At 39.1% G+C, this 21,985-nt stretch overlaps 1 protein-coding gene across 1 annotated transcript in view; it reads right to left on the bottom strand.

Moving 5' to 3' along the window:
- Window positions 1-4,224: 4,224 nt before the first annotated feature.
- The window catches only part of rbms2a (RNA binding motif, single stranded interacting protein 2a), a 62,993-nt gene continuing 45,232 nt past the window's right edge, over window positions 4,225-21,985 (bottom strand). The window contains exons 3-14 of the mRNA XM_056734535.1: window positions 12,390-12,448; window positions 12,220-12,311; window positions 11,939-12,096; window positions 11,128-11,207; window positions 10,933-11,042; window positions 10,802-10,845; window positions 10,584-10,677; window positions 6,279-6,329; window positions 5,999-6,109; window positions 5,845-5,919; window positions 5,669-5,757; window positions 4,225-5,093 (exon numbers count right to left, since the gene is read on the bottom strand). Of these exons, the coding sequence (XP_056590513.1) occupies window positions 5,683-5,757; window positions 5,845-5,919; window positions 5,999-6,109; window positions 6,279-6,329; window positions 10,584-10,677; window positions 10,802-10,845; window positions 10,933-11,042; window positions 11,128-11,207; window positions 11,939-12,096; window positions 12,220-12,311; window positions 12,390-12,448 (949 nt within the window). The 3' untranslated portion in view covers window positions 4,225-5,093; window positions 5,669-5,682. The remainder of the gene's footprint in view (window positions 5,094-5,668; window positions 5,758-5,844; window positions 5,920-5,998; window positions 6,110-6,278; window positions 6,330-10,583; window positions 10,678-10,801; window positions 10,846-10,932; window positions 11,043-11,127; window positions 11,208-11,938; window positions 12,097-12,219; window positions 12,312-12,389; window positions 12,449-21,985) is intronic.

Here is a 21,985-nt window from a genome sequence, read left to right as displayed (position 1 = left end):
CTTTCTTTAGATGGGCAAGACATGCAAGTATTAAACTTAGTCTTATTAATGGATGCAAAGAGCATCATTAATCCTTTTAACAAAGGTGCTTGTTGATGTTTTGTTCAGGCTATTGATCTTCTGAATATCATATACTGCCATAGATCCATGCTCTGTTCTTCTCTCTGCTTCAACTTCAACCTTCTTCCAATGCTAAACTGTATGTGTGTGTGTATGTTAGATAAGTATGTGTCTAGTCTAGGTAATAAAGTCCTGTTTTATTTCACAAGTGACATTGTTTGTAGTTCATGGTCATAATCCGGAGTCCCTAACTGTGGAGATTCTTGCTACCTTAGCTCATAATGCTAAGTGATTTCCCCAAATCATGAACTTTGATCCAGATAAGTATAATTGATCATAATCAATTGAATGCATCCCAATTTGGGTTGATATTTGTTTCCTTTACAAAGGGTGGTGGAGAATATATTGCTTATAACTGTAATCAAAACTCATGATAATTCTTACAAATTTGGTGAAGAATAGTGTTTAAATAATACTGTTCCTCATTGAATCCCCTACATTCTTGCACAACCATTCCCATACATTCTCCTCGCCTGGTGAGAGCACATGTACACCGGCATGGATACCCTCCTCGGTCAAAGTTTGGACACAACTGAGTGCATGTGTTTTTAATCTGCAATTTAACACTTGAATGCATCAAATTATGAAGATAAATTGCTTTTGCATATGAATTTCTGGGCAAATCCGCAAAAATGTCAACCTTACCAAATTAAGTTTTTACCAGCGGTTTTTACTATGGTAACAGCACAGATTTGAACATTTGGTGGTTCAAATACACATGTGAGATCTCTCTTCAAATTTGTGAACCATTTGTTTCAATTTTAGTGCATGGTTTTTCATAGACAGGTAAGAGCCATTTTCAGGCTTGTCACATCCATAACGCTACATATTTTTCATAGACTGACATTTTTTGATGTTTAGACTCTATCAACAAGGGTTCAGTAAAATATACAGAGGGTTCAATATATTCGTAACAAATTCATTCCCTGAGCATTTTTATGTCAGGTCCATAACGCAAAATGTCATGTCCATAACGCTGGAATTGCCCTTCTGTATTTAATCATTAGATGAGGTGGAGTGCACTTGATAGTGAGATAAGCTAAAAGACACACAAGCATATCATGAAGTTGTTTAAGGGGACACTCCTTATACTGTAGGCGAATAATAAAAACAATCTACTAAAAAGTACAAACAAGATGTTTTTATTATTAAAAAAGGAAATTCAATATGATTCATTCTCCATCACGTGAAAAACAGTAATAGAAACTGTGGCACAAGAAGACGCAATGCTGGCTATAGCAACTCTGATGAACACAAAACCTATATAAAATTGTATCTTTAACTACCTGTACAAAATGTGTTATCGTATAAATAAGAAATATGGTTTTAAAAAGCAGTTCAAGAGACAAGTCATTTAACAAGCTCATTATTAACATCACACACCAAGTGACCGCTGCACAGCTACCAATTTCTATATCTATCAAACCGACTTAATTGAAGAAACTTAAACATTTATTCTTTGAGGCACATTGTACAAACTCTCTGCATGTTGGAAACAAATTGTGCTACAAAACCTACAAGGGTTCTGATGCTTATGGCTTTATCTGATAAACAGCTTAGATACATCATTATAGCAGCAATTCCTTTTGAAACTATAAGAAGGTGATCAGGGTGAAATGAATTATTTGCTCTGGAAAGAAAAAAGGCATTATACTGTATATACATCCTGCTATCGTCTTCCATCTTTTAACATTTGAATGTATATCAGGGTACAAAAAATTCCACACTGAATGTCCAGTCGCATCCCAATTTAAATATATGAATGTGATTTAAACCAACATGAATTATTTGAAACCACGTGAGCATTTCATACAGGAGTAGTTCCAAAACCAAATTTTATTTGTGGTTGATATAATTCATGAGGTGAACTGCATGGTGTATTCAGTAACAATAAAAACACATTGACAAAGTGGGCAAAACATTGAAAATTTAAATAAAAAATTATATTTTAATAGCTAAAAGCTTGATCTATAATTTATTCTAAATCCAAAACACAACTTTTATTTCAGACCTCATCAGATCCATAATCATTGTTTGATCTAAATCACTTTTGATGTAAGCACGTTGCTTGTAATTTCTGGTAGCAAAAACAATTGAAAAACAATCTTTGGAAACATGAATAAACACGAATATCACATGAATGATTGACTAGTTAAATCTTGCGTTTTAGCCTGAGTCACAGTGATGAGGAATACATCCTTTTTAACCATTTAAAGTTTCATTTCAATATATCCTTACCTAAAACAATTTTCCGATGAAAATATTGACAAAACACATAAAAAGTCTAAATAAATCGAGTTTTTAGATCAAGATCATAGCTTTACATTCATACAATGTAAACTGCACTATTGTGTAGCCCTTAATAGAAGTAACATTGGCATGGCTTTGTATTTACAGTATATAAGCCCTTTTTATTATGTCATTATTATACATTGCAAACTGAACAAAACCTAAAAGCGTTCTTTTTGGATTAATAATTGTATTATTATCTATCATTTTAGATGAAAAATTCTCTTAGAAGTACACATCATGGCCAGGTAAGAAAACTTCAAGTAAAACAACATGTGTTTCATTGGAGATGCAAGGAAATTGAACACAGTGGATTTATAAACAAACACGATCAAACACACGCAGACAGTTCCTTCCCTATAGCCAGAGGATCTGTTGAGACATTTAAAGCTTCGCCAAAAACACTACAGTTAATAAAAATAAAAACATTTTGTAAAAACAAATCATTTAAAAACAAGACAGCAGCATGAGATAAAAAGTGACGCCATACTGTGAATAACTGCTTCGGTCCTTTAAGATCCTGATCAAACATTTAATGTATTACATCAGCACCTGCAACAAATATCTGTACTGTACACAACTAAAGTCCTGATAACACATACACAACCTGATGAGGCTTCTCCACTGTTTACACAATTGCCATAATACTGAAAAAAAATTGTTTAGATATCAAATCCTCCTTTTATACCTAAATAGCCCCAAAACTCCTTAGTAATTGTTGTGTATGAGTCTCTTGATTTATTTTCTAAATATCAGGGGATCCAATCTAACCAGAGACTCATGCACAACTATCACAAAACATAAACCCTTCAATGTTCATGAATGACATTAAAGATTGGAATTGTTTGTGTATTGAACATTTTGTTTTGTGTATAACTGTGACGAAGATCAAATTACATTAAATTAATGCAGAAACTGAAACCTATACTTTCCAAAACTCCAATTCATAGTATAATTTATAATACATTGCTTATCTCTGTTTTTTCCTTTATCTGCTTTGTCCTTTTTAGCATTGTGGTCCACTTCATCTTCATGTCTCGGTAAATGTACCATTTTGAAACTACTTCGATATATATATATGTGAAACTTCTATGTTTAAAAACTACAAAAATATTCCAGAAGTGCTTAAATTATTAACTTTTAGAAAACTCTGATGGTGTGCAGGTGGGAAGCTTAACAATTTGTAACAATCTTCTTAGATACATTTTCTCATTTTAAATTTTCTCACAAACATATCGCACTTATTTATTTTCTTGAGTGACAGAGATACATGGAGATAACTATATTATTATTATTAGTTCAGCGTTAAATGTTGATTTGCTTCAAGATTTACATTAACAAAATTATTACGTTTACCAGTTCCTATCTAAAAACAGAAATGGATATTGCTGTTCTCGTTTGATATGCATTGTTTTTCATTTTTCCTACTCTATCCAGTTCAGTCATTTGATAATGTCTGTCGGGGGATGAGTTTTTCTTACAACCAAACTCTATACCTAAACAACATATTGAAAAACTCCAGCTTCATGACATTGTTACACCCTCAAACTGGTTGTGTTAAAACAACACATTTTGTTGGACTTTTAACACAACTTGTGTTGCCCCTTATATTAATTTCACACAAAATCAACACAAAATGTGATAAAATAACACATAATTTGTTAGACAGACTAACAGAAACTTTTGCACTTTTTAAAGTGTACACGTATAGGAGAGGCCTCAACAGGTCACTATATTATCATTAGTTCTATAAAATATTTGGGATACTAACAGTACTTAAAACCACTTAAAGTGACTTCATCTGGACCACTATCCTGTAAGTAAAGGAAATGCCTCTTTATTTCAATCTGGTATTTTTGGTGACATGATATGTTACACCAAATGAAAAACAAAAAGATTAGCTCAAAGACAATACAATATATATTTTGCATATCTATTTATATATCAAGGCAAGATATGGAAATATAATTATAAAATAAAAGATTCCTTCAACTTTAAAATTTACTTTTTGTACATTTTCCCTATAGTTGTAATGATAAGTGTTAGTGTAGACTGGGGTAAAACACCTTCTTAAACACTTCGGCATGTTTTGTCAGCCATTGTAGTATTTTGACAGGGGGGGAGTCCAGGAGACACTGTGATTGACTTGATTTCTTCACAATTTTTTCTACAGATATTTACAGAAGTGGCTTTAAATGTTTTCTTCTACTAAGAGCAAAATATCAAAGAACAAATAAAAAAATAAAACAAAATAAATTGTTCGCATCTCAACCTGTACAAAATAATCTCATTGCTGCTGCAAAAAAATAAAAGCTGCATATTTTACAAAAATAAAAGACACACTGTGAATTATATTTTTGTCTCTTAAAAAAGGAGAATTTGCCATGTTGTGTGGAAAAAAAACAACACATTGTGTTTTTCCTTACCATGTCTGTTTTCATGTTTTTTTTCTTTGTTATCAAAATAGATTAAAGATAGACAGCACTTTCATAAAGTCTCCCACCTTTGGTTGAATGACTCCTGAAGAGAGTTAAACAGGGATGTCTTTTTATTACTGTTTTTAGAAAAACAAAAATGCTCCTTTCGTGACCTGTGTCCCGTATGGTACTCTTTATCCGTGGTAATTTGTGAATCTCTTTGAGATTTCCTTTCGTCCACAGCACTCGCTGACACCTCCAGAGGACCTACAGTCGATAGAGAATAGACAGAGCTTTACATTTCTATCATATATATATTTATAAATATACAGTTTATAGTGAACTATATAAAGCAACTTAAAACATCTAATTACATCTTCAATCTCACATTTAAATTCTAAATATAATTTAAAGTCGTACCTAAGCTGAAATGGTTTTACAATGCTCATCATATAAAACAGTACAGTACTGTACAGTATACAGTAGTGAACGATATCAGTGATATCAGATACAGTACAAGTCACAATTTTTATGTACTCCCAGAGTCTCTTCAACAAGGCTCTTAGTCATTCATCAACACCAAACCATGTTTTCTAACAAAAATGTTTACCGATTTATGATATAGAGGATATAATCTATAGCATTATTAGTAGTATTATTATCATATAATAATACATTTATAATTCACATAATCTCAGAGTAAAAAATAAATTAGTACATAAAACTACAATAAAAATATGAAAACTACACTCCTATGTTTCACCATGAATATAATTCAGTAATGAGGCAAAGTTTATGCACTACGACTTTTGCAAGTAACTTCTAACGTCCCGTGATCTTACAGAGACTATTAGCTTCATTTGCTGTGTTGATAGGAGTAATTTGTGTGTTCTGTAGACGTCTCCAGGGGCTGCTGTTGTCCACTGGTTTCCTGTAGGGCAAGAAATGAGAGTTAATAGTGGAAAACAAAAAGACTGACATGTGTAATGGTATGGTTTTTTTTTTTTTGCTGTCATACCTCCACTGTTACACTAGAGGGAGGAACATGGGTGTACTGTGGGATGTACGTCCCTTGCATAGCCGTGTTCATATACTGTCGGTAACAAGTAAAACATATTTAAACATATTTATTTGCATTTCTTGTCATGTTTCCATTGAGAGGGGGAGCCCACCGTGCCAGCACTGCCAAGTGACAGGTGACTGATTTGCTGGGTCAGGGGTCCGAGCATAGATGTTGGCTGAATGGACATGGGGTGATCCATTGCAGGTGTCAGAACTGTCCCCTTCAGAGACAGAGACACGTCATAAACTCATAATGCAAACCACATGAATTATTAAACTTCAATCAATAAGAGAATGCTTTTGTTATTAAAAGGTTTGATGCAGTATCATCATAAAATAACAGTTTGACAACGTTACGAGACAGAGATGAAGATATATGTGATCACTTACAGTGGGCTGCATGAGGTATGACTGATGGTGCATCCAGGAGGGGCTGTGCACCTTAATACATAAAGACATAGACAGAAAACCCATTATAAGAATAAGAGAACACACATTAACACAGAATAAGAGGTCCAGACTACACAGACTCTTGATTCACGTTAACACCAAGAACAATAAGAATGACCATAAAATAAGATTATAGAAATCGTTCTCAATTAAAGAGAATAGTGTAGTCCACATTAAAAGAAAAATTAATTCTAATTTAAATGTCTCACCCATTTAAAATGTTAAACGGCAGCATCAAAGAACATGTTTGGATATTAAGAATAAACAATGTGTAAATTATAAATAATAAAAAATATTTTCAGTAAACTGTCCCCAAAGCATATAGCAAACCAAACCTACACTGTAAAACTTTGCTGTAATTTCGCAGCAGGTTTGCCAGTAACTTACTGTAGATTTAATGTACAATTTTGTTTTAAGCATAAACTTAGCTAGTTTATATATTTTTCTTTCATAAAAATGACTAAATATCTTGGGTCACCTTTCTTGTTATGTAAATGTATCGTAATTTAAGAATGTCATTTTTTGCTAATGCCAGATGGTTCTTGCTTATTTTGAATCTCAAAAGTCAGAGTGTTTTATTTTGATTAATGTCATTGAAAACAGTACTAATTGGAAAGTATATTTCTTATTAATTCAATCTACAATAAGTTACTGGCAAACCCTTTGCAAAAACTACAGCAAAGTTTTAGAGTGTACATACACAACGGTAAACTCGGATAGTTGTCTTTAAACCACTGGACAACATGAATGATAATGAAAGGGACAGAATATATCCGTGTTTCGCAACAAACTTTAGTATTGTGATTTATTTTTGGAATATCGGTCATGGCTTTTTTTTCTTCCACTGCAAATTGCATGGCTGTTTAAATGTGGCCATTTCATTCCCAATAGAACTAGCAGCTGACTGACAGTTGAAAAGTCAATACCATGTAAATTATGGGAACCAAGTGAAAGTGACCGTGATAATAGGGATGATTTACTGATATTTTGTACCATGCATATTGTAATACTTATCTCTAGTAACCACCTATAAATGTATGTAAAAGCGTCTTTTGAACAAGTCAAAATTTCGAAAGTGATTTAGACGTCAAGTGAAATTTTATTTAATTGTTGTTGCTTCAAAGCATGTAAAATTAACTGGTTGGGTCTGTTTCTTACTTTTCTGTTGTTCATCTTTTCCTTGCCTCAACCAGTGTCCTACTTGTAAACATGTCATTGCTCAGTCAAACATGTCACTCTGTTGCTCAGTCGTTAGAGCATAGCACTAGAAAAGGCAAGGTCATGGGTTCGATCCCAGGGGATTGCGCTTATTTAGAAACAAATGTATAAAACAATGCAATGTAAGTCACTTTGGATAACAGCGTCTGCCAAATGCATAAATGTAAATGTATTTGTTTGCATGCGTGTATACTGTATATAAGATGTACGAATGAGGTAAACATACTGAAAATCAATAGACTTTGTGTTAACTCTTTTCCAGGCATTGACGAGTTATCTCGTCATTTAAAAAAACTCGGTGTTTGTACTATTGTACAGCAGATGGTGCTTTTACACACCTTTGGAAAAAGTAGAGAATCTCTCAACCTATGTCTGAGTCTAATGTGGGTGGAGTCTTTGACCAAAAATATTTAATTATCTCAGCTGTTTAATCAAAGTGATGCATTTTTTTAGATTTAAAAAGAAAAAATGAAGATAGAAGAATACAGTTTCTTTTGTTTGAAAGCAGAGACTATTGTTTGTTCCAATAATTAATTACAGAAAATGTACTATGAGCCATCAAATTGTAATGAAATGTTAAAAAACGCTGGCGCTGGCATTTAAAGGCTGGCGGGAAAAGAGTTAATATGTTGAGGGCTGATTTGGAGTGTGTGAATTGTATTTAACTGTACAACTTGAGCATTCGCTAGAACCTACAAACTTCTCTGTGAATTTTGCAGCAACGAGTCATTCTACTCTTTTCTCTAATCTTCTCTTTGTGAAATATATGCAAAGTCCTGGTAGCAAACATGCCGATTATATGGAAGTGTTGCCACAACTTATCTAATATTACTGATTTTATAGGAATTCAGATGAATTAGAATTTTCGGTTTTACATTTCCTCAGATCCTCTGATCTTTTATGAACCAAGGAAATTATATCACGCAGTGTTTTCATTGTTTAGACTTATATGATCTCACTGAATGTTATTTATTTTGTCTGCATCTACTAGCGGGCTGTCATAGTTCCCACAGTTCAGCTGAGTCACTGCAGTCCAATATGAATTGCTGAATACATGTTGTGTGTCAATCTGTTTTCGTCTGACTGCTGTTAGCTTTGGCAAAAATTCAACTTGAGCGCAGTATACAGTATAAACAAAAATCAAAGAAAGTCAGATCTTGATTGGCTTATAAGGTGCTAATTTAAATACATTTTTTTCATGAACCTGCTCATACCCCTTTTTCATACACTTTTTATCCAAAGCGACTAACATTGCACTGTATTATACATTTGCTTCTGACTATATGCAATCCCCTGGGATCGGACCCATGACCTTGGCATTGTTAGTGCCATGCTCTAATCACTGAGCCACAGCAAAGCAAATTAAATAAAGAATTGCCAAAAAATCTGTGACAATGTATTTACTTGTATATGTCAAAATATATGTAATTTTATATTCAGTAATACACTTTATAATCTATTGATGTAGATGTGATAATATATGGTACTGGGTGTGTAAAAATATCCATCCATCCATTTTCTTCCGCTTATCATGGGTCGGGTCGCAGCAGTCTAAGCAGGGATGCCCAGACTTCCCTCTCCCTAGACACTTCCTCCAGCTCTTCCGGGGGGACACCGAGGCGTTCCCAGGCCAGCCGGGATACATAGTCCCTCCAGCGTGTCCTAGGTCTTCCGCGGGGTCTCCTCCCGGTGGGACATGCCCGGAACACCTTCCCGGGAAGACGTCCAGGGGGCATCCGGAAAAGATGCCCGAGCCACCTCAGCTGTCCCCTCTCGATGTGGAGGAGCAGCGGATCTACTCTGAGCTCCTCCCGAGTGACCAAGCTTCTCACCCTATCTCTAAGGGATCGCCCAGCCATCCTGCAGAGGAATGCTCATTTCGCCGCCTGTATCCGGGATCTTGTTCTTTCAGTCATGACCCACAGCTCATGACCATAGGTGAGAGTAGGAACGTAGATTGACCAGTAAATTGAGAGTTTCACCTTACGGCTCAGCTCCTTCTTCACCACGACAGACCAGTACAGCGACCGCATTACTGCAGAAGCTGCACCGATCCGTCTGTCAATCTCCCGTTCCATCCTTCCCTCACTCGTGAACAAGACCCCAAGATACTTGAACTCCTCCACTTGAGGCAGGGACTCTCCACCCACCTGAAGTGGGCAAGCCACCCTTTTCTGACTGAGAACCATGGCCATGAGAACCGTACAAAAATATATTGACCATAATATTTTTCATGCCATATATATACACACACATATTTGTAAAATATATTTCTTATGTTCAACAATAATTTACAATATACATGTTTCATATTTTGAGACATATCTAGTTTACAATAGCATAAGCACACCTGCTCATATAAGCACTTAGTGAACAGGCAGAAACTGCACTGAAAAACGCACAGACATCACTTTTTTAATAAAGTAATATATAATCTTAATGATGCTTGGCCAATCGCTATCCTAACCACAGGCTCTACTCTTCAACACCGTTGTAACCCCCAAATTTACACATACTAGAAACCCTTCTAAATGTCAAAGTGAACAACATTAAACACTAACAGATCTCCCTCTCTATTAATATTCAGCGAAAGACATGAAATAAAACCTACATTTAATTTTTTTTACGCTCCCTAAACAGTCAGAAGCAAAGCATGCTGGGAACTGGAAATCAGCTTTAACTCATTCCATGAATGTATCCATATATGTGTTTAATATACAATCACATTTATATGGGAAAATCTTTGTGCAATATATACTTAATAAAAGATCAAATGTTGATGAATATTAGATTGTTTTTTGTCTTTGTTTCCAAATATATTTATATGTTCAATATATAGCCGTGTATTGTCAATGCATATATTGTAAAATATTAGCACCAGTTTCCAATGTATGGAAATGTATAATGTAATATATCGTATTATGTTTTGCAGTATATTCCCATATATTTTTGTTCCGTAAGGGATGGCAATTTAAATATAGTCTTTAAATTATATATTTAAATATAATCTTTTTCAAGAATACTGACCTGATAGGACGGGACTTGTGAGGTCATGTATGGAGACAGAGAGGTCTGGGCGATCATTCTGTTTGGGCCAATGCTGTACGGCTGAGAAAAAAACCTAAAAATGTTTGCGAAAATCATTATATGTTATGATAACAGCAGATCTCTTAACAATCATCTCAGAACACAGATAAAACTTTATTACAAATGTATCGAGTGTGTTACAATGGCACTGTACTCACCCATTTTGTAATGCTGTTGGGTCGTATGTGAGTGTCATTCCTCCCTGAGACAGATAAAAAGAGTAACAATGTAAAACATCTGGGTCTGCACCAATTTAATGGAGATCCTCGAGAGCATCTCGTTTTCGTACCGTATCACCTTCTCTAGGCCAGGGACGACCGTTGTGTAAGTACTTTGCCTGATGCTGCCGCTTTTTCTGCCCACCATCAGCAAACTTACACAGCAGAGGCTCTATGGGAACTTAGAGGACAGTACAAAAACATTACATTAAATTATTGGACATCTATCTAAATTACTGAAGAATGGATAAATATTCATTGCAAACCTGGCACTCCTGGTGGGGTTTTGATGTATTTGCCATTAAAATGCTGAATGATGGCTTCACATTTCTCTGTGGATTCCATCCTGTAATATAAACTACACTTGAATAAATGATGTTAAATGTTATACAGCTTCATTTATTTTTCAGACAAATCACAGCTATCATAGCAGGCGGCACCAGATTTCGTCTGTTGGGAATTGAGGCGATTATTGGAATTTGGAAAGTCTGGCCAATGGTGAATCAATATAGTCCCGTCTTCGGGCTGAGACATACATCATCCAAAGAGGATAATTATACATTAAAAAAACTTTTAATATTAAAAGCATCACAGTTTTGTACAACAAGGCTACAATGCAACTAATCCCAACCCTCAGCAGCAATGGAGTTCAGTAGTCTGAAAACCCAGCTGTGGGTTCCCTCAGAAATGTTCTATAGGTTTTTAAAACATCAGATTTATTACTAAAACTAGGGTCTGTTTGTAACAGGACTTGAATTAAAATAGGATATTTTAAAGTAACGATTTAAAATATAGGCTTTGAGTTGCAAGTAAACATTTGTTTCATGAACATTTATACCAGGACACACATTGCCATTCATTCCAAAAATACTGAGATATGAATTGTGGTCAGTATCGCCCAGCTCTAATATGAATATGATTTTGTGCTCATTTATCCAAAATAGCCACCTTAAACTGCCACAGGATTGTGTTGGCTCTCTTCATTTTCTACGGTCAAACTTGTTACATATAAAAACACTGTTAACGCTTTCCCATGTAAGACTGGAGTTCACCTAGCTAGTGTGATTAATAAAGTACCTTGCAAAGCCCACCCCTCGACTGGTGCCATTAGCATCCCGTAAGATGCGTGTGGATATAACCTGACCGAAGGATTTGAGCATGGCCTCCAGCTCCTCTTCATCCATGGACACTGGCAGGTTGGAGATGTACAGGTTTGTGGGGTCCTGTTCCTGTTGCTAGAAAGAAATACTCAAATCTAAACATCTCTCCCTTAACAACTATGAAGTGTTAACATATTGTGTTTTGACATGAATTAATTCAGTCACTTCAGATTGTACACAAGGTTTATTATTAGGTACCTTGGCCATTTGAGCTTGGACTCCACTGGCTTTAAGTGCTGTCACCGCCTTCTGTGCTGCCGTAGGACTGTCGAAATCCACAAAGCCATAACCTACAATTGTACACAGATGAAAAAGTGAAAAACGTTGGTTGATCTTTGAAAAACCTCAGGTTGATCTTATTCACTCACCTTTGCATTTGTTGGTAGTTTTGTCTAAAATTGCCTTGGTAGACACAATCTTCCCATATCTTAAAAAAAAAAAAGTTAAAATTGGCAAAACCAATAAAATCCTGTGTATTTATGGTTAATCTTTTTTTTTAAAGTACTAATCGTTTCGCAAGACAACACCATTATTCATTGTCTGGTGTCACATAGAGCCTTTCTAAGCAGCGAAGAAACAAACATGTGAACCTTAAACCCACTGGTCCCCGTTGAAATCCATTGTATGGAGAAAAATCCTCATAAACCTTAATTTCATGTCAACTAAAGAAATAAACACATAGTCGTCTTTGGATGACATGGGGGTGAGTAAATTATCAGGACATTTTACCCAAGATGCGTCACACAAACACATGTGCTCTTTGCTCAGAATGGAAGAGATGCGATTAAAGTGTTTACATGCATTATTATTGCGATTAGGTCGCTTATCTTAGATTCCTTAATACAATTATGAGCGTAATCGCATTATTTAGACTGAAGTATTGTGTTCATGAGGTCTGGTTTAATCACAAAAGGGCCAAAATCTCATTGTAATCGCATTATGAGTAGCACATCTTCCTGCATTCGTTTGTAGTTACTTTACACACACTTCTGGTATTACGATCATAAAGAACTCTTCACTGCCTCTGGCAACATACACAGACATTCCTGTCTGTCTCTGACTTATTTCCCAGCACGCTGACATGTGAGCAGTCTGTCATTTGGCAATAGTTAAGTGCTTTTGGCAAAGCTCCTTACGAGTGACTAAATGAAGCCCGTCTTTCTACATGAAATACAACTCCTGGAACAGTGTGAGTGTTATTAAAGGGGTGCTGCAACGATTTGTCATGCATTCTGACTTCTTTACAGTGTTAAACGTGCTGTCTTCTCATGCTTTAATATGGTAAACTTGTCAAAAGAGGAGTTGTTCGTATTACGTAGTATTTCTGTGCTCAATACACTTCCCCAGCGGTTGTACAGGTTTCGGAAAGATTAATCAAACATATAAAACTGTATTGTAACAATTTTTCTTGGGATTTTCTTTTCTCTTATTGGACAATTCAAAGGCTGAGTTCAGACTTGACTTCTTTTTCGAAGCCGCTAGCGTCTGTTTTACATTATAATCCTATGGAGCAGGGGCCTCGACAACCCGATCCCTGGACGCGGAATCTAGCTCTAGGGACATGGAATGTCACCTCTCTGACACGGAAGGAGCCGGAGATTGTGTGTGAGGTTCAGAGATTCCGACTAGAGATAGTCGGGATCACCTCTACGCACAGCTTGGGCTCTGGAACCACACTCCTCGAGGGAGGATGGACTCTTCACTACTCTGGAGTTGCCCAGGGTGAGAGGCGGCGGGCTGGTGTGGGTTTGCTTATAGCCCCCCAGCTCAGCCGCCATGTGTTGGAGTTTACCCCGGTGAACGAGAGGGTCGCTTCCCTGCGCCTTCGGGTCGGGGATAGGTCTCTCAATGTCGTGTGTCGTGGCCAAATGGCAGTGTAGAGTACCCGGCCTTCTTGGAGACTCTGGGAGGGGTGCTGGAAAGTGCCCCGGCTGGGGACTCCGTCGTTCTGCTGGGGGACTTCAACGCCCACGTGGGCAACGACAGTGACACCTGGAGGGGCGTGATTGGGAGGAACGGCCCCCCTGATCTGAACCCGAGTGGTGTTCTGTTATTGGACTTCTGTGCTAGTTACAGTTTGGCCAAAACGAACACCATGTTCAAGCATAAGGGTGTCCATCAGTGCACATGGCACCAGGACACCCTTGGCCGGAGGTCGATGATCGACTTTGTAGTTGTTTCATCTGACCTACGGCCGTATGTCTTGGACACTCAGGTGAAGAGAGGGGCGGAGCTGTCAACCGATCACCACCTGGTGGTGAGTTGGATCCGATGGCGGGGGAGGAAGCTGGATAGACTAGGCAGACCCAAACGTACTGTGAGGGTCTGTTGGGAACGTTTGGCCGAATCGCCTGTCAGAGAGATCTTCAACTTCCACCTCCGGCAGAGCTTCGACCAGATCCCGAGGGAGTCTGGAGATATTGAGTCTGAGTGGACCATGTTTTCCACCTCCATTGTCAACGCAGCCACTCGGAGCTGTGGCCGTAAGGTCTCCGGTGCCTGTCGAGGCGGCAATCCCCGAACCCGGTGGTGGACACCGGAAGTAAAGGATGCCGTTAAGCTGAAGAAGGAGTTCTATCGGGCCTGGTTGGCCTGTGGGACTCCAGAGGCAGCTGACAGGTACCGACAGGCCAAGCGGAGTGCAGCCCGGGTGGTTGGGGAGGCAAAAACTCGGGCCTGGGAGGAGTTCGGTGAGGCCATAGGGAAAGACTATCGGTCGGCCTCGAAGAGATTCTGGCAAACCGTCCGGCGCCTCAGGAGGGGGAAGCAGTGCCCTACCAACGCTGTTTACAGTGGAGGGGGGCAGCTGTTGACCTCGACCGGGGATATCATCGGGCGGTGGAAGGAATACTTTGAGGATCTCCTCAATCCCGCCGTCACGTCTTCCATTGAGGAAGCAGAGGCCGAGGGCTCAGAGGCGGACTCGCCCATCACCCGGGATGAAGTCACCGAGGTAGTCAAGAAACTCCTCGGTGGCAGGGCACCGGGGGTGGATGAGATCCGCCCTGAGTACCTCAAGTCTCTGGATGTTGTGGGGCTGTCTTGGCTGACATGCCTCTGCAGCATCGCGTGGGGGTCGGGGACAGTGCCCTTGGACTGGCAGACCGGGGTGGTGGTCCCTCTTTTTAAGAAGGGGGACCGGAGGGTGTGCTCCAACTATCGGGGATCACACTTCTCAGCCTCCCCGGGAAAGTTTATGCCAGGGTACTGGAGTGGAGAATCCGGCCGATGGTAGAACCCCGGATTCAGGAGGAACAGTGTGGTTTCCGTCCCGGTCCAGGGTGCTGGAGGGTTCATGGGAGTTTGCCCAACCAATCCACATGTATTTTGTGGATTTGGAGGAGGCATTCGACTATGTCCCTTGCGGCATCTTGTGGAGGGTGCTCCGGGAGTATGGGATTTGGGACCCTTTGCTAAGGGCCATCCAGTCCCTGTACGACCGGAGCAGGAGCTTGGTTCACATTGCCGGCAGTAAGTCAGACTTGTTCCCGGTGCATGTTGGAATCCGGCAGGGCTGCCCTTTGTCGCCGGTTCTGTTCATAATTTTTATGGACAGAATTTCTAGGCGCAGCCAGGGGCCAGAGGGTGTGCTCCGGGTTTGGGGACCACACGATTTCATCTCTGCTCCTTGCGGATGATGTCATCGTGCTGGCCCCATCAGACCAGGACCACCAGCATGCACTGGGACGGTTTGCAGCCGAGTGTGAAGCGGCTGGGATGAGAATCAGCACCTCCAAATCTGAGGCCATGGTTCTCAGTCGGAAAAGGGTGGCTTGCTCACTTCAGGTAGGTGGAGAGTTCTTGCCTCAAGTGGAGGAGTTCAAGTATCTGGGGGTCTTGTTCATGAGTGAGGGAAGGATGGAACGGGAGATTGACAGACGGATCGGGGCAGCTTCTGCAGTCATGCAGTAGCTGTACCGGTCTGTCGTGGTGAAGAAGGAGCTGAGCCGCAAGGTGAAGCTCTCGATACGTTCCTACTCTCACCTATGGTCATGAGCTGTGGGTCATGACCGAAAGGACAAGATCCCGGATACAGGCGGCCGAAATGAGCTTTCTCCGCAGGGTGGCCGGGCGATCCCTTAGAGATAGGGTGAGAAGCTCGGTCACTCGGGAGGAGCTCAGAGTAGATCCGCTGCTCCTCCACATCGAGAGGGGCCAGCTGAGGTGGCTCGGGCATCTTTTCTGGATGCCCCCTGGACGCCTTCCCGGGAAGGTGTTTCGGGCATGTCCCACCGGGAGAAGACCCCGGGGAAGACCTAGGACATGCTGGAGGGACTATGTCTCCCGGCTGGCCTGGGAACGCCTCTGTGTCCCCCCGGAAGAGCTGGAGGAAGTGTCTAGGGAGAGGGAAGTCTGGGCATCCCTGCTTAGACTGCTGCCCCCGCAACCCGGCCCCGGATAAGCGGAAGTAGATGGATGGATGGATGGATCCTATGGAGTAAACCATTTTTTCAAAAAACGTACTGAACGCTTTTTTAAACATTAGCGCCTTTTTCTGCAGCTCAGGGTGTCCTTTATGTTGAAAAATTTTCAATTTCAAAAAGTAAAGGGTGGCCGGTTGGAGCATAGTTTTGTCACTTCTGAAATTTACCTTGTCAAAAAAGATGTCAATTGTGTTCAAGTGTTTCTGTCTTGTTTTTTGGTACAAATATCTAAGCATTCTTAAATCCTGATGCACAAGCTTGACAAGAAACTTACATAAGATATTTAGTCTCTTTTTAAGTCTCTTTTAAAACAAGCAAAACAATCTGCCAATGGGTTGAGAAAAATAAAGTTGAAGTAAGTACTTCAAAAAAAGGTCAAACTAAATTCCCGTTTATTTTTCTCACCCCATAGGCAGATTTTTTTTGCTTGTTTTTACTATAAAGTTTTTTTTTTAATTTTAAATATGAAACAAGACTAAATATCTTAGGTCACTTTTCTTGACAAGTAATTGTATATTGATTTAATAAGTTTTAGATATTTTTATTAAAAACAGGACAGAAATGCGTAGTAAGAATGTATATTTGCAGTGTGCTAATAGAGTTCATATACAAACAAACTTAAAAATTTTAATTAGATAATTCACCAATTCCATATATTTTCAGTGAATAAGTCTGTAAAAAAAGCTTAATATTTGCTCTCATAATGTGAGTAGGATTTTTTTTACTAATGTTTAATAAAGCACCTAAACCTCCGTGATTTGGAGTTTCAATAGAACCTACAAGTTCCATGCTGAAATCGAACTACTTACAATTACATAACATATAGTAATGGCGATGTATGCCTCAGGAAACATCACCAATTATAAAAACTTTTTTGAGTTGAAAACAAACTAAGAATTTCTGAACATAAATACATGAAAAATGAGTTTCCATTGATCTATTTGATCATGTCCATTTTAAGATGTTTGGAGTGCAAAAGTTATAACAATAGCTAAAACCTTGAACGTCGTTTGTTAGTGTTTGTTCTAATGAGTTTGTTGCGTCATGCCGCGCCGCATCCAGTGTGGACAGCATTTAGAATTATAATTGGTTCTAGTTCGTTTCTAATGTCTTTCGTCGTGTCTCGTCCGGTGTAAAACAGTACTGTAACCAGAATGGAACATTATCTTCGATGTCATGAAATATCACAGCATGAAATAAACAACATAGCATGAAGTAAGGAATAATCCACGGCTAGCCGGGCTTTAAAGGATTTTAATGCACAACATGGAGGCATCCACAAAGTGGATTAAAATCCTTTAATGCAAGGCTATCTGTGGATTATCCCGTTTATACCATGGTCATTTGCCAAGTTAATGCTGTTTGTCACAGCCGGCTCCAAGCCATGACAAAGAAGGAAGCCACGCGCCAGATAATGATAAAAAAGTAATGAATTTTATTAACAAAGGGATAAACAATATATAACAAAATATTAAACGATTCAGAGCACACAGGAAGCCTGGAGCGATGATTGAAGGTTGCTTAAGACACGCCAGCATCAGCCTCATCGCAGGTGAAACCACTCTCACTAAGAACCTCTACCAACTCAAACCTGTAAAACAATACCAAACCAAACAAAAAAGAACAAAAAACAAAAGGATTCATAACACCCTCCCCCATAAAAAGTGAGGATCCATTTATGGAAACTCCACATGATCATTTAGCATATCCAATCCCCTACTGGAGAAGACCCCCATTCAGTAATACTCTCTATGTCCTCAGCAACTACAGTCCCTGTATGAGCAATTTAAGAGTTAAGGAGGGAAAACAAAACGGAGGAATCAGCAGTGAAGAGTAAGACTAAACTCTAGACAATGCATCAGCCACCACATTATCAATAACCCGAATGTGTCGGATATCCAGTGCATATGATTGCAAAAAGAGGCACCAACGAGTCAAACGCTGGTTCGGGCACCGAAGAGAATGCAAGTAAATGAGCGGATTGTGGTCAATGTACACGACCAACAAGTCCAGAACAGATCCCACATACACTTCAAAAGGTTGCAGGGCCCAAATCAAACATAACGCCTCCTTCTCAATCACAGAATTATTTAACTGGTAAGAAGTAAACTTTTTAGAAAAATAACTAACTGAACGGTAAATTCCCTCATCATCAGCCTGTAACAACACAGCTCCCCCTCCCACATTACTTGCATCAACACAAAGCCTAAAAGGATGATCAAATCAGGGAGCTGCTAACACAGGGGCAGAAGTGAGCAACGATTTAGCTGCCTCAAAGGCTTCTTGACAAACGAGATTCCAGATGAAAGCAACTTTTACTTTTAACAGATCGTTAAGTGGGGCTACCACTGACGAAAAATTCCTACAAAAACCCTGATAGTACCCCACTAACCCCAAAAACCGCATCAACTCCTTCTTCATAGTAGGAGAGGGAAATCGATCAATGGCATGAACAGGCCACAAACAGCCCTACAACCTTGCCCAAATAAGTTACAGTAGCCTGAGCAAACTCACATTTGGACAAATTGACCGTTAGACTAGCTTCTCCAAAACGAGAAAACAGGTCTAATATAGGCTTCAAAGGTTGCTCCTATGAATCCATAAAACTACCAAAACATCCAAATAAACCTTTACTCCCTCCAATCCAGAAACAACTCTCTTCATAAGTCGCTGAAATGTTGCGGGCGCATTTCTGAGGCAGAAACTCATAACATTAAAAGTAAATAAGCCATCTGTTGTTATAAAGGCAGAGATCTCTCTAGCTCTTTGGGTCAACGGAACCTGCCAATAGCCTTTAAGCAGATCGAATTTACTAACAAATTTCGCTGACTCAACTCAATCAACACAATACTCTATACGAAACAGGTTTGGTTGGTTTATTTATTTTTCGATAGTCTTTGCAAAACCGGTAACTCCCATCGGATGTGTTTACAAGAACACAGGGGGATGCCCAGCTAGAAAACGATGGTTGTGCAATGTTGTGATCCAACATATACTGAACTTCAGAATTAAGATGGAAGAGTTTATTTGGGGACACTCGATATTAGCATTGGCTAATGGGCTCAGCATCCCCAACGTCAATATCGTGCTCCAACCAATGCGTATGTGATGATACATCACCAAACAAAGAGACATGACTATCAATAAGATCAACCAGATCAGCACGTTTACTCTCTGGTAAATGGGCCAACATTTTATGCAAATTTGTAAGAGCCTCTGAATTTTTCAGATGTCCCAACAGTACTGTATCTTCTGGAAAAGAAACTCTTTCAATAATTGAGGTACTCACTTCACTTTTGGAATCTAACACCTCATGAGAACGAGAATAATACGGCTTCAACAAATTAATATGACACAACTGTGTTGACTTCCTTCTCTCTGGAGTGGCAATCAAATAGTTTAAATCTGTAACTTGCTTTAACACCAAAAAGGTCCAGTAAACTTGGCCTGAAATGGTGAGTTCTCATCAGGCAACAAAGCAAGCACTTGCTCGCCAGGCATAAATTTCCGTTTCTCGGTTCGCCAATCATACAATGATTTCATACGCCTCTGCGAAGACCTCAATTGTTCTTTTGCCAACCTACCAGCTTCATATAGTCTACGCTTAAAGTCATTTACATATTGTAGCAAGTTCGAGGTGGTTCACATTTAGTCCAGTTATGATGGAGCACAGCCAATGGCTCCAGAACGGTGTGTCCGAACACTAGATCATTGGGGCTAAACCCCATACCTCCTTGACTGACCTCACATGCTGATAACATCAACCAGGGCAATCCCTCCTTCCAAGACCACAACTGGGGTCAGTGGTCTAGTGGTTAGAGAGTTGGATTCATACCCAGAAGGTCGCTGGTTCAATTCTCAGTGCCACCAGGAAATGACTAAAGTCACCTTGAGCAAGGCACCTTACCCCTGTTTGCTCTGCAATAATAGCTGCCCTCTGCACCCTACTTGTAAGTCGCTTTGGATAAAAGCATCTGCCAAATGAATAAATGTAAATGTAATGCAATCAGCCACCATCCCATACAATAAGCACGCAATAAGGACTTAAGGGTATGGTGGAAACGGCTTTTACATAGCCTACATTGAAAAATGTTTACATATACACAAATACGATGATGTCGTAATATATAGGCAAAAGAAGTATACTTGCATATAAAAGCCTACTTGTTAATGCCGTTTACTGTAAAACATTACACTTTACATAAGAATGAAAGTTGCGAGGTGCTTGTTACACAAATAACTTACTCTTGTAGTATAGTCATTGACAAGATAGAATATTCTTAAGGACTTTCTGTAATTTATCTTAAGAAAGTTGATATATTTTCTATTAATTCTTTCCCCTCCAGCCTTTTTAAAAAAAAAGTTGCCAGCCTGCGCCAGCTTTTTTGTACATTTTCACCAAACTGTAATGGCTCACAGTACATTTTCTGTAAAGAATATATGGACAAACAATATGTCCAATGAAAGAACAGAGTCACTGCTTTTAAACAAAAGAAACCGTATTCTTCATTTGTTCTTTTTTTAATCGCTCCTTAAGATGTGGGTTGGTTTCTTCAAAAATGCATTACTTTGATGTTTTTTTTCAAAGATTCCGCCCAGATTACACTCAGAACAATCATTAAAAACCGATAAAAAAAATATACGTTCTAGGTTCTGGGATTCTGTACTTTTTCCCAAAGATGTGTAATAGCGCCCCCTGCTGTACAACAGTACAAACACTGATTGCCGTAATAACTGGTCTTTTTGTGTTAGAAGAATCTGATAGAACTGAATTGATAGAGGTGTAGTAGTGTGTGCTGCTTGCATGCCAGTGAGTTACAGTTACAGTATGCTGGGAAATATGTTAATATTGTTGCTGCTGGACCAGGAAAGCATTGTTGCAATCGTGTGGTGTAAATCCTGTATGATTGAACATGTGCACATGTGTTGATATTGTCAGGTTGTGATCACAGTTTGTAACTTCTCAATGTAATCCTGTATAGTATTACCGTATCCTGTGTTCATACACATAGTGCCCTATAGGCTTATTTAAAACTTTATTGTGTGCATGTGTGTGAATGGGGGGGTACATAATACACTTGTGCCCAGGGGCCTCTGAATTCTTAATCCGGGCCTGTATGTGTGATCAGGGTAGTGTTTTTCAGCATGGCTGTGCGACAGACGCGATTTCTTTAAGACTGCAGGGGAAACTCAACTTCCCCTATAATTGTCAAAAAATGAATGGTCAAATATATGTACTATTATGTTAACATTTTATTGACTAAAAATGCGTTAAACACGTTCATCTCGAACGAAAACAATTTCATTCAGAATCCGCTACTCGGCTGACTCGATTTCCTTCTCATTCATTCCAGTAGCGTACAGTGCATTACTCTGTTGAAGCCCAGCGTCCATTGACTTCAATGGGGCTGCTTTAAACAGTTTTTTTCAGTGCTTAGAAACAAGACGGTCATTGGATAATGCTGCGATTATATCCCGCCCATGGACGCTCAGCGTCTCTGGGATGAATGGAGGAGTGGGCTGGCCCGGACTCCGAGCGT

The sequence above is a fragment of the Triplophysa dalaica genome, chromosome 21 (assembly GCF_015846415.1).
Source record: "Triplophysa dalaica isolate WHDGS20190420 chromosome 21, ASM1584641v1, whole genome shotgun sequence".
Lineage (NCBI taxonomy): Eukaryota > Metazoa > Chordata > Actinopteri > Cypriniformes > Nemacheilidae > Triplophysa > Triplophysa dalaica.
Note: the sequence above shows the minus strand (reverse complement) of the source record. Positions and strands in the feature narration are given on the sequence as shown.